Raw genomic sequence first — 12,944 nt, 5'->3', positions numbered from 1 at the left:
GGAGCCGCAAAGTTTGGCTGTGGCGGCAAATGGGCTTGGGCGGCTCCTCGGCGGGTGGCGGTGGTGGCCGTAGCGGTTCCTCCTGGCCCTGTTAATGTCGGGGCCAGGCCCGGGGAGGATGGCGCCCTAGAGCCCGGCCTCGCTGGGGTAGGGGCGGGAGGGGACGGGGTGGGCACCGGCCATGTCGGAGGTGACCCGGAGTCTGCTGCAGCGCTGGGGCGCCAGTTTTAGGAGAGGCGCCGACTTCGACTCTTGGGGCCAGCTGGTGGAGGCGATAGACGAGTATCAGATGTGAGTGACTAACCGCAGGAGCGGGCCAGCCCGGCTCCAGTCGGCCGCCTCCCCCTTTCTTCTGTCGGTGTCTCTCATCTCTGTATCTGCAGCCAAGGCTTCCCAGGGTGGGGCCCCGCAGGCACTGGGGCTGGGATCGCACTGGCCCCGGCGGGCTGCCCCGGAGCCGGCGGTCCGCTCGCTGGGCTTCCTCGCTCCCGTCCCCCTCCTCCGCCGCGGGGCCGGTTCCATTCAACAGGTAGCCCCTCTTTCCTGGGGCGCCCGCCCTAGCAGGCTACGTCTTTTAGTGCCCGTCCCCCGCCCCGCAGTCGGTTTCCTTTCCTCCTTTCCCCCGCCTCTCTCAGGTTGCTGCCCCTCAATTTCTCTTTTAGAATCGCTCAGGGAGACTTGTGTGTTTTCCGCCCACGTTCCAGGGATGAGTGGCCTTGCTCTGTGCGGTGCCTTCCTCCTCCCATTTGTAGGACAAGAGGAGGGAACTGGTGGCGATTGAGGGGAGGGGGTGCCCCAGGAAGCAGCGAGGACAGGGGTGCCTCACCAGCCAAGGGTCCCCTTAAGCACCCCTTCTCCACCCCTCTTGCTGGTGAGCCGTGTTTTCACAATTCACCTCGATTCCGTTTCGGTTTCTGGAGCTGTTATTTGCTGGGCTGTGTGAGTCCCACCCACCCCCTCGCTCGGTCGCTTTGGGTGGAGTCCGCGCAGGATGTGAACAGAAGAGAGCAAACTGAATTAATGGACCCCGCACGGGAGCCACCGCTCCCTCTTCGGGTCCCTCCTCCTTGTCCTGTGTCTAATGTATAGCCGCTGGGTACTTTGTGAGTACCAGTCTCTTTGACCTTTGACCCGAAGTCCGATTTCTTTCTCTTTTTGCCCCCCCCCCCAAAAAAAAACTTCGGGGGTGTTTTTTTAAACTAAAAGACAAGATTTACGTGTATATAAAATCTTGCTTATTTCTTGCACCTTTTACTGAAAATAAGAACTGCTTGCCAAAATGGTATTGTTTGCAAGCCGTTGCCATTAAATTAACTCTTTGGTCAAAAGCAAGTTATTGTTTGAGGTATAACCGAGGATGAAACCTTGTGTGAGTAAAATCCCCGCCCCCACGTGTCTTCTGGAAAGGATATACAATTGAGACTGGGAAGCTTTAAATTCTTTTTCCTTTCTCTACAATAGTTAACTTGTTTTTACCTGACCGTTAAGATAATTTAAATGTGCAGATGTTTTCCACGCAGTCCTACAGACTTGTAGTTTCCAAAAGCCCTGAAAACAACCTGCTCTGGGCCGTTTAGCCCTGTGCCCCCCAACGCTGGCGCTTGTTTTGCATCTTCACTTGACTTCACTTGCTCTTGCCACTACTTAGGGAGAACATTACTCTCGTTTTACAAAACCAGGAAACTGAAGCTCTCAGGTTAAACAGATTAACGGGGGGTCATAAAACTATACCACTGAAAGCCGGGTTGTTTGTTTTCGGTTGTTTTGGTTTTTGGGGTTTTTTTGGTGTGGTATTGTTGTTGTTTTACTAAATCCTGGGTGCTCTATTACATGGTGCTTAAGACACTTTAAGATGCCTTGTGTAAGTGAACTGGGTTCCCAGAGCTCATAGCTTTACCTTACCGTAGCCAGTTAGCGAGCACCTGTGCGTGCTCATTCTGCGTGTTAGCGGAAATCACATGCCCTGAAAAATGTAAAGCTGCCTTCGCTTGTGCGGTGCTGGGACTCAGCAGCAGACTTCACAATGGGAAGTGAAGAATACCATGTCCAATTGAAATCACAAAGGAAAATTGAGTATGCAAGCTGTTAAGCTGGAATTTCTAGAAACCTCTCCATGAGAGTAATAGCCACATAGAAATCTATTGTTGGACCTCAATACTAACCTTTGAACGTAATGATTCAGAGTAGTTCTCAAGTGATAGAAACTGCTAGCGTCGAATCGGAGGAGTAATGATTGCCTTAAATTTTGTAAACATTCAGGCTACGTGTAAAATGAGGTTGGATTGAAAATTAGGATATTCAAAAGTGAAGGCAAATTGTCTTTTTTATTTCAGTTATCTGTTTGGGAGGAAAGGTTGCAGAGAAGGAGACCATTTGAGGGTCACTAAATCATGTAGAAAAGAACGGGCAGCATATTGAGAGTGAAGAAAGAAGAGTCTAGGATAACTGGCATTTCTAACTCGGTAGGCAGCAAGGACTTGATAGTCATGGAACACAGTGAAATTTATGGGAGGAGGGATATTTCGGGAGGGAATAAACATGTCTGTACCATCACAATGTAAGAATACAGTAGCTTAAACAATTTCATCACTCAGCAAGTGAGGGCTGGAGATACAAAAATGAATACGATTTGATTCCCACCCTCAAAGCACTGAGAGTCTAATGGAGCATTTTAGAGTGATTGGGTCTTGCTGTTACAGAAGAATGAAAAGAGTATGTGCTACTACATACTGCTTGCTGTTTCCAGGAGCATGCTTCTGCCTTAGGGCTGTTTGTACTTTTTCTGGAACATTCTTCTTTCATTATCTGCTTGGGTTGCATGGTCACCTCCTTCAGGTCTTTGTTCAGATATTATCTTCTCAATGAGGACCTGTCTGGCTACCCTGTTTCTAACTGCAAAGCCTGTTACCTACCCCCACACCCTCCACCTCAGCCTCCCACATCCTGACCGCCCCCCACACACACACCCTGTTTACTTTTTTCCATAGTGTGTATCACCATCTAAAATACAGTGTATTTTACGTATTGATTGTTTATTATCTCTCTCCCTTCTTGAGTGTAAACTCTGGGAGGGCAGGGTTAGAGGAGTTGTCTTGTTTTCTGCTTTACACTTAGTGTCCTAGTGATGCGAGGTTATTATTAAATCACTGTTTATTTGGATATTCTATATTGTATTCTTTTAATGAATGGGTTCAGAAGTATGCTGTGGGAGCACCGAGTTGATATTAAAGTATTGTTGGAAGATTTACACGAATTCTGTCAAAACTAGAATTGCTAGCCAAAATATACATGGCCAATTAAGAGTAATTCATGAAGCAGGCCAGCCAGCTCTTTCAGCGATCTGGGGATACAGTGACCCCCTCACTTATGATGGAATGATATGGACTCTATTGCTCAGAATCAGATATTTCACAGGATCAGTGCTGAGGTATTAATCTAGCACGTGTTGCTCAATAAATACTTGTTAAATGAATGAGTTTGAAGACTGAATAATACCTGGTGTTAATCATCTTTACTATGCCTTACATCACCGCTACTCAAAGTGGGTCCGCAGGTGGCGGTGCTGGTCTATGGTAAGGAGATCAAGGAATTGAAATTGAAGATTTGGAAACTTTAGGGATGCTTGGGTGGCTCAGTTGGTTAAGCGGCCGACTCTTGGTTTTGGCTCAGGTCACGATCTCACGGTCTGTGACTTTGAACCCCACATCCGGCTTCATGCTGACAGTGTGGAGCCTGATTGGGATTCACTCTCTCCCTGCACTCCCGCCCGCCCCCCCTCTGTCTCTTAAAAAAGGATTTAGAAACTAGCAATTTGACATCTTCATGGTAGTTTTTATTAAATTTTGTTAAAGTGTTAACTTAGAGCACAATGGGGAAAGAAACTAGTCCTTCACTACAGATAGTTTGAGAAGCACTAATTTGTTATAGATCGTTGTGGGATTTCTTTCAGTTGCTTATGTGTTTATATTTAAGCTCCCTCTGAGAACAGTGTTTTTTTTTGTTTTTTTTTTTCCCCCTACAGTCATCCTTGTAGGATGAGATTATTCCGGAGAGAAGAATATTTGAGAGGTTTCTCACCTTTTCTAATAGAACGTCAACTGTCTTAGCTGCTTATCTGATATCTAAAGCATGTGGATTTTCCCTCAGTGGGCAAGATCACATCTCACTTTGTCTTAAAATAGTGCAATCGTTTATGGATTCAGAAAATTAAATTTTTATCCAGGTCTTTAAAAAGTTTTTAAAAAGAGTATGATATTTATACCATGAAATCCATCCATTTTACACATACAGTCCGGTGAATTTTTAGCAATTTTATACCACGTCGTACAACCATCACTACAATTAAATTTCATAACATTTCCATCACCCAACAAAGACCCTTCGTGTCCATTGACAGTCGCTCCATATTCTCATTCCAGCCTCAGGCAACCTGTAATCTATAGTAAAGATTTGTCTTTTCTGGACACTTCATGGAAGCGGAATCATACGAAGTGTGATCTTTGGTATGTGGCTTCTTTTGCTCAGCATAGCGTATTTGAGGTTCATCCCGTGGCGGCGCGTGTCAGCATTTGTTCCTTTTACTGCCGAATAGCATCACATCGTACGGATACCACCGTTGTGTATCCGTTCACTAGTTAAAGGACATTTGAGTTGTTTCTACTTTTTGACTATTATCAGTAATGCCGTTGTGAACGTTTACAGGTAACTCTTCATGTGCACATACATTTTCATTCCAAAGAGTGGAATTTCTGGGTAATAGAAGTTTACGTATACTTTGTGAAGGAAACTGCTGTATTGTCCAGACTGACTGTACAGTTTTACATTTCTACCCGCGGTGTATTGGAGTTACTGTTTCCCCACATTGATGGCATTTGTATTGCCTGTCTTTTCTATGATAGCCATTCTAGTAGACGGGTAGCATACTTCACTGTGGTTAGTTTGCCTTTCGTGAACCATGAGAGAGGGACCTGAGCCAAAATCAAGAGTCAACTGACTGAGCCACCCAGGCACCCCTACCTATTGAGTTTATGACCGTTCTTTGTGTATTCTGGATATAGGTTCTTTATCAGACATATGATTTGCAAATATTTCCTCCCAGTCTGTTGCCTAATTTTTAAAAGCAAGGTTCTGTTTGAATTTAACATCCTTGTCCACTGACTATTAACATTTGAGCAGGAGTTGAGAGCTACCCCCTTTCTTTCTGATAACGACCATGCTTAGGTTAACGGTCACTATTAGCGTATTATGTGAGCACTGTTCAAATAAAGAAACTGTGCCACACTAGAACTTCCCTGAGGTAATTGACATTGTGAAATGTAGACTATGAGTCCTAAAAGAGAACTTCATGTAAGGGGTAGTCCAGCAAGAGTTAGAAACTAAGTGCAGAACAAGGACAAGGATAATGGCAATGTCTATTCCTTTTTGTACCTTCTCTTGTATAGAATCCACAAAGAGTGGGTCTGTAAATGACATCATAGGAAAATATTATGGGTTTCCACCTTTGAGGTAAAATAAATAAATGGATGGAAACAGTTTGATTAAGTAAAATAGTGGAGTGATTCTTGGCAAATGTCAATAATTTTATGTAGGAGTTTCATACATTATAATAAGGAAGATGTATACCTTTCATCGATTGGAGAGAGGCCATCAAATATAATGGACTTTACACCTGGTCTTTAAGGACATGTGTGATTGCATAGAATAAAACTCTCATCTAAGACTTTTTTTTGAAATTCATTGAACTGTCTTTTGCAGTTGGTTTGGTAGGAAATCAAACACTTGCTACCCTTTGCATTCCTGCTTCCACCCCCCACCCAGAAGAGTATAGTATGCTTGATAATTATGGTTTTAATTTCTTTTGCCGGTGACAGAATGTTTCACCAAAGAATCCTTTCGATGGTCATTTTCCCCCCACAGATTTTTAAAAATTGAGATAAATATCACATAACATAAAATTTCCCATTGTAGAGGCACCTGGGTAGCTCAGTCGGTTGAGCGTTCAACTTTGGCTCAGGGCATGATCTCGCGGTTCGTGAGTTCGAGCCCCACGTTGGGCTCCGTGCTGACAGCTCAGAGCCTGGAGCCTGCTTCGGATTCTGTGTCTCCCTCTCTCTCTGCCCCTCCCCCACTCACGCTCTGTCTCTCAAAATAAATAAGCATTAAAAAAAATTAAGAAATGGGGCACCTGGGTGGCTCAGTCAGTTAAGTGTCCGACTTCGGCTCAGGTCATGATCTCAGTCCATGAGTTTGAGCCCCGCTGACAGCTCAGAGCCTGGAGCCTGTTTCGGATTCTGTGTCTCCCTCTCTCTTTGCCCCTCCCCTGCTCATGCTGTGTCTCTGTCTCAAAAATAAATAAAACATTTTTAAAATTAAAAAAAAAATTTCCCACTGTAAAGTTGTACAATTTGGTGGTTCTAGTACATTCACAGTGTTCTGCAACCATCACCACAATCTCATTTCAGAATATTTCAAACCCCATATCTGATGTCAGTCACTCCCAATTCCCTCCTTACCCAGCCCCTGTCAACCACAAATCTGCTTTCTGTCTCTATGGATTTATCCATTCTGGACATTTTGTGTAAATGATCAGGTGATTTTTTTGTATCTGGCGTCTTTCATTTCACATGATGTTTCTGAGGTTCATGCTGTAGCTTGTGGCAGCAGTCTTCGTTCCTCTTTGTGATCAAATCCTGTTTCATTGAAAGGATGCACCACATTTTGTTTATCCATTCTGCAGTTGATGGACACCTTGGGTATTTCCAGTTTGGGCTGTCGTGCTTAATGTTGTTGCTGTGAACATTCATGTACAGGTCTTTTTGTGGGAGCATGTTTTCAGTTCTTGGACTATACCTAGAATTTTGAAATTGCTGGGTTATGTATGGTAACTCTATGTTTAACTTTTGAGGGACTGCCAAACTGTTTTCCACAGTGACTGCATCATTTTACATTCCTACCAGCACTGCATGAAGGTTCCAAAATTTCCATGTCCTTGCCAACAGCGTTATTTTTTCTCTTTTTAGAAATTATACCCATCGTAGTGGGTGTGAGGTGGTATCGTATTGTGCTTTTGATTTGTATTTCCCTAATGACTAATGATACGATATTTATTGGCTTATTGACCAGTTTTATATCGTTTTTGGGAAAATGTCCAAATCCTTTTCCCATTTTTAAATTGAGCTATTTGTCTTTTTATTGTATGGCTGTAAGAATCAGTCATTTAGCTTTTGTGGTCTCAGAAAGAGCTTGGGATCCTTACTGGTGAATTTGGACCTAGTAACACAGATCCATCCTTGGCTCAGCTGCTATTTTTAAGAACAATAATTGGGCAAACAGTGATTTTCATGTCTGATTGGTGGAGGATTTCCTTTTTCGTGAAAAATGTTTTGAAAAGTATTTAATAGGCTGCTATCATTTTGTCATGGCTGTCTGACTAATCTCAGCACTACTTCATTGTTTTTTAAAAAATATTTGTAAGTATATTTATTTTGAGAGAGACAGTGCAAGGGCGGGGAAGATGCAGAGAGACAGAGGGGCGGATAGAGGATCTGAAGCTGGCTCTGTGCTGAGAGCAGAGCAGGCTTGAACTCACAAACCACGAGGTCAGGACCTGAGCAGAAGTCAGATGCTTAACTGACTGAGCTACCCAAGCACCCCCATTGTCTGTTTTTTATTTTTTATTTTTTTAAATTTACTTTTAATGTTTATTTGTTTTTGAGACAGACGGACACACACACACACACACACACACACACACATACATATAGTGTGAGCGGGGGAGGGGCAGAGAGAGAGAGGAAGACACAGAATCTGAAGCAGGCTCCACGCTCTGAGCTGTCAGCATAGAGTCCGACGCGGGGCTCGAACCCATGAACCACAAGATCATGACCTTAGCTGACGTTGGACGCTTAACCAACTGAACCACCCAGGTGCCCCCCCATCGTCTGTTTTTTAAAAGATTTAAATTATTTCACCTTGTTACACTTGAGATTGTTTGCTTTCCTTCAGTTCTAAAGAATATTTATTTTTCTTCTTACAGATTAGCAAGACATCTACAAAAAGAGGCCCAAGCTCAACACAATAATTCTGAATTCACAGAAGAACAAAAGGTACTGTAAAATAATCTCTACATGTATCAGATTCCAAATGGAAAGGATTCTGTCTTTCAAATCCATTAAGCAAAAACAAACAAGAGAAACTGTTACACGTAAGTACAAAGAATAACACTGATTATGCTTTGGGGAACATGAAGGGATCACTGAGAGATAACACTTGATTTACTACTCTGTGACTTTCTCACTTAATGAATTTCTCCACTTAGCCATTTAGACTTTAGCTTTAGTGGAGACCCGCTACACTCCAGTTGCAGAGGGGTAGGTAGATTCCAGAGACTCAATTTTGATTGTGAGTAATTACATCCAACTTCAGTACTTAATTAACTCTGAATTCTCTTAACTCCCTCTTCCCTCCTCTCAAAACAGACACATATCCAAAAAACCAGCCTCCCCCAAAAGCCACCACTGAAAAAAATTAGTTCAAGTCAAGAATTTGGCATAAAAATACATGAGCCAAGTAACTGCATATGGTTACAAAATGTTTCAATGGTGCTCTTTCTCCTTGAATTAAAAATTTAATGTGTCAAGTTGATTCCCTGGATTGTTAGAGATTAAAAAAAAAAACAGGATACTTTAAGAAACTTTGCTTTAGGGGCACCTGGGTGGCTCAGTCGGTTAAGCGTCCGACTTCAGCTCAGGTCACGATCTCGCGGTCCGTGAGTTCGAGCCCCGCATCGGGCTCTGGGCTGACAGCTCAGAGCCTGGAGCCTGCTTCCAATTCTGTGTCTCCCTCTATCTCTGCCCCTCCCCCGTTCATGCTCTGTCTCTCTCTGTCTCAAAAATAAATAAACGTTTAAAAAAAAAAAAAAAAAGAAACTTTGCTTTAAAAGAGTGAGAAGAAAGGGAAGAAACAATTCCCATTTTTTCCTGGCTCAGAGTGTCTAGTGTTAAAGTCAAATTTTAATCTCGTAGATAATGAAAAAAATTACTGCGTCAGATTTTCCCTCCTATCTTAAGATGTTGTAAAAACTATAGTGACTTAATTTGTTTTTATTAATCTTTTTTTTTTTTTTTTAGTACAAGGGGTGGGAGTGGTTTTTTGCACGTGTTTTAAGTAAGCCTGAACAAATTTATCTTTGTTATTTTGCCTGTATTCTTTTGACTCTTGTTTGTAGGAGTTTGGATGGGAAAAAACCCAAAAGATGAGGGTTAGCTATGTTTCTTGCACAAGTTTGTATATTTGCATTTTTAAAATATTTAGGAGCTACATTATCTAATGTACTCTTTCTATTTATCTAAAAAAGAAAACACAATACTACAATATACAGATGTGTTTTTTCTTTATTCCTTTACGGTTGTTAATGTACACAGTAGATGTAGGAAATTTAAGATTTGAGCCCAGCAAAATAATTACCAGGGAGGAAACGATGGGTTTGCTTGAGGAAAGGAACAAACACGATTCATAGGCTTTACCACCTCTCTAAGATTTGTGAACTCTGGGAATGATTAGGAAGTGATTGGCTGGCATGACAAAATTGAGAGGCAAAACACCTTAACCTTGAAACACAGTTTCCAACGTCTGAGTGTGTGAATTAACAGCTGACCAAGTGTGTTATGAATAGGGAAACAAATGAAAGCTGAGGGAAATTTTTGGAAGTTTAATGATTCCTACACTGTAATCACCTGTTTGCCTTGAGTTACTTACATGCTTTATCTCCAACATCTGTTGCTCAGATTTAGGACCTATGAGCAACGTGACCTCAAATGTAAAGTGAGTTGACCTAAAAGCAAAAATTTTTTCAAATGCCATCAAGAAGTGAGCTTTGTTACACAACAATAATTAGACTAATGAAAAACAATAAACTTTTTCTTAATTTTCTTTAAGGCTGAAGCTGATGTGTGATTATGCTCTTTATTCCTTAATTTATAGCTGTTCCTTAGTAGCCACCAATGCTGTCTTTTTTCAGTTTACACAGACCCACAGATCTTCTGCTCCATGAGGCCTGGGAGGCAGCATGACCTTGAGGAAAAGCCTGAGGCCTTGAGTTGGAAGGCTTTGGTCTTGAATCCCAGCCCTGTCCCTGGGCCTTAATTTCCTTAAGTATGAAATGAGGGATTAGATAACCCTAAATGATCTTAAAAGATATCCCTAAATCTTCTAATGCCTTCTGCCTTTGAAGTTTTCTGTACCTCGTCCTTTTCTGGAGGCCTGATTTCTGAGGTATTTGTTATTTATAATACCTGCCTAGGAGGCATTTGTGGCTGCCAGTTGTGACTCCAGAGAGAGCTTGTTCCTGCCTGCCTGTTCCTTGGGCTTGGAGAAGGACCCCCCCAAGTCACTCTGTACTACATTAGGAACATAAGGCAAGTCGTATGCATTTACAAATTTAATTTTCTTTAAAAATGCAGGCGAAACACTCACAGCCAACCAAAAAAACTCATAGTGACATATACGTCGTCTTATTTTTGAGTGTCACAAAAGAAAAAAGTTAGAAGCTCCAAGTTAATGATTAGGAAACCAAGATTTTCCAGACGTGATCTGGGGAACACTGGCTCTAAAAAATTAATAGATGTTATTTGAACAGAGAGTTTGTGACTTGTCAAGGCTTTTCATATGCTAATGTTATGTTGAATTTTTAAAGGCTTTGGGTAGTGGAGTGTTTCTTAAATGTGTTTGCTTTTCGAAGGCTCCCTCCTCCCTTTATAGAACACTTAATTGGGTCTAGTGTTCTGAAGAACACAATATGGGAGATTTCGAAACCAACCGTTAGGTCTGCAAAAATAATTGAATGCCAGACCTGGCACTTAAGCCAAAGGAGAAGAAACTCAATTGTGTTTGCCTCAAAAGAGAAAAATGCAGAATATATACCTCAGTTACTCTAAGCAAAATTGTTCTTTGTATTTTCTATTTGGAATTATATCTTTTATGCTTAGAATCAAATCTTAGAATTATACTTAACCATTCAGTAGTTTGTGGGACTTTGAAAGATTTTTTTAAAAAGCAACATTTCTTTATGAAGCTTTTTACTGTCTCACAATAAGCTTTCAAAAATATTTGATGAATAAATGCTTTGTTGGATCTTAGGTTATTGATATTTATTCGTATATAAGTATTTAAGATCAGAGAGAAATCCTAATTTTTGAGAAAAATATCTTCACGATATTTATTTCTTTTAAGTTTATTCATTTTGAGAGAGAGAGATAGAGAGAACGAGTGCAGGAGGGGCATAGAGAGAAGGGGACACGGAATCCGAAGCAGGCTCCGTGCTGTCAGCACAGAGCCTGATGCGGGGCTCAAACTCACGAACCGTGAGATCATGACCTGAGCCTATGTCAGACGTTTAACTGACTGAGCCACCCAGGCGCCCCCACAATATTTATTTTAAATCTAAACTCTAAAGCAGAACTACTGATCTCTCTGAACTTTATTCATTGGTGATTTAAAAAATATCTTCCTATGGATTTGCTATTATATTCTCATAGATTTCTGGTAGAAAATAAGGTTTATGATTCTCATTTGATCCTCCCTCGTGATTAGTTGACTTAGCTTTCATTTCAATTCTCAATAGTTTTGTCATTATAACAACTGAGTTTAGTAGCCAAAAAATAGCTGCCAAGAGCTTTCATTCCATTAAATTCCCTACTTTGGTGTAGTAGGTTTTCTCGTGTAAGTTTCTGGACAGAATAGAACATCCTGTCTCATGATGCTTAGAAAGTTTTTCCCTGTTTTGAATCAAATTTGGTAGTAATGAGAATTCCAGCACTATACGCTTGTTTTATAGGTTCCCCCTTTCCACTGACTTTCCTGCTTTCCCCTATTCCCCCCACCCCACCCCACCCACAGCCAGAGAGTAGATGACGGCTGTTTAAATTAAAAAAAGTACGTCTGGAGTGAGACTGTGTTACTTTATGTGTATTTTGTAAACTTTTTTTCCTTATATAAATTATGTTTTAGCAAAATTAAACTGTAGCTCTTTGTTTTTAGTCCGTCTTTTCCTTAACTGCTCTTTTAGAGTTATTAATTTCCCTAACAATGACAAAATAAAATAGCCAATATTCTGAAAATGAGAACATTTTCCATGGCTATACCATATTAGGCATGAGCAGTTCATTTGAATGAGGTACTAATAATTTAAATCTTTCTAAAATTAGTCTTCATTTACCTTCAGGGCTTAGTCTCAACGTACTCGAGTTGATAGTACTTCTGCTTGGACACAAGCGACCTTGTGCCACTTCATCATTCTTCCTAACGGTTTGTTTCTAAGAAAGGTGGAACAGTTACAGTAGCGAGAACTTGATTTTGACATCAGTAAATGCTACATGTTTTAAAAGTCATTGCTGCAGCTGAAAATGATAGTGTTTCGCTCCCTTTTTAATGCTGATGTTGGGTGTGGTCCCTTAAAGTAGTTATGAATAATGCTCATTGGTATTTTGCCACAGTTCAGTAGGTTCTGTGTACAGAGCGGCCAGTTCTGCTTAACTTGAAGAAATGCTTAAATTTAAAATAGGTTATTAGTGGGATTGTAGTTGTTAAAGAGCATTTTACCTTAAATGTTAACCGCCTCGATTCAAATGGATCTTATAGTAGAGAAAGAAGGGGAGTTAGCCAATATTTTTAAAGACTTCCTCATTGACACATCTCACAACAAAACCCTTTTTGAAAAGCATTTTTTAAAGAACCTAAAGCATATGGCCAAATGATATTAAAATAAGTATATTGCTTTGTTGGATATATTACTGTTGTATGTATAGAATACTTTGATGTCTAGGGCAAGTTACTGAACCTCTCTTCAGTCTTCACGTCTACAGAAGGATTGTGTCTTAACTCGGGGTTAGAGTAAGATTACATGAATTAATGCTTGTACATCACTTAGGAGAGCCTGAGTATTTAAT

At 41.1% G+C, this 12,944-nt stretch overlaps 1 protein-coding gene across 5 annotated transcripts in view; it reads left to right on the top strand.

Annotated features, from left to right (window-relative positions):
• Positions 1 to 10: 10 nt before the first annotated feature.
• Positions 11 to 12,944, top strand: part of AIDA (axin interactor, dorsalization associated) — a 39,311-nt gene continuing 26,377 nt past the window's right edge. For 4 of the 5 annotated variants that reach the window (XR_007458944.1, XR_007458942.1, XR_007458943.1 and 1 more), the window contains exons 1-2: positions 12 to 291; positions 8,036 to 8,105. Coding sequence is in view for 2 of the 5 variants with exons in the window: in XM_049635246.1 (XP_049491203.1) it covers positions 182 to 291; positions 8,036 to 8,105 (180 nt within the window). In the remaining 3 variants the exon portion in view is untranslated. Of the gene's footprint in view, positions 292 to 8,035; positions 8,106 to 12,944 lie in introns of all 5 variants that reach the window. The other variant, XM_049635247.1, reaches the window with a different exon arrangement.

The sequence above is a fragment of the Panthera uncia genome, chromosome F1 (assembly GCF_023721935.1).
Source record: "Panthera uncia isolate 11264 chromosome F1, Puncia_PCG_1.0, whole genome shotgun sequence".
Classification (NCBI taxonomy): domain Eukaryota; kingdom Metazoa; phylum Chordata; class Mammalia; order Carnivora; family Felidae; genus Panthera; species Panthera uncia.
The sequence above is the reverse complement of the archived record's forward strand: the minus strand, read 5'-3'. Positions and strand labels throughout refer to the sequence as shown.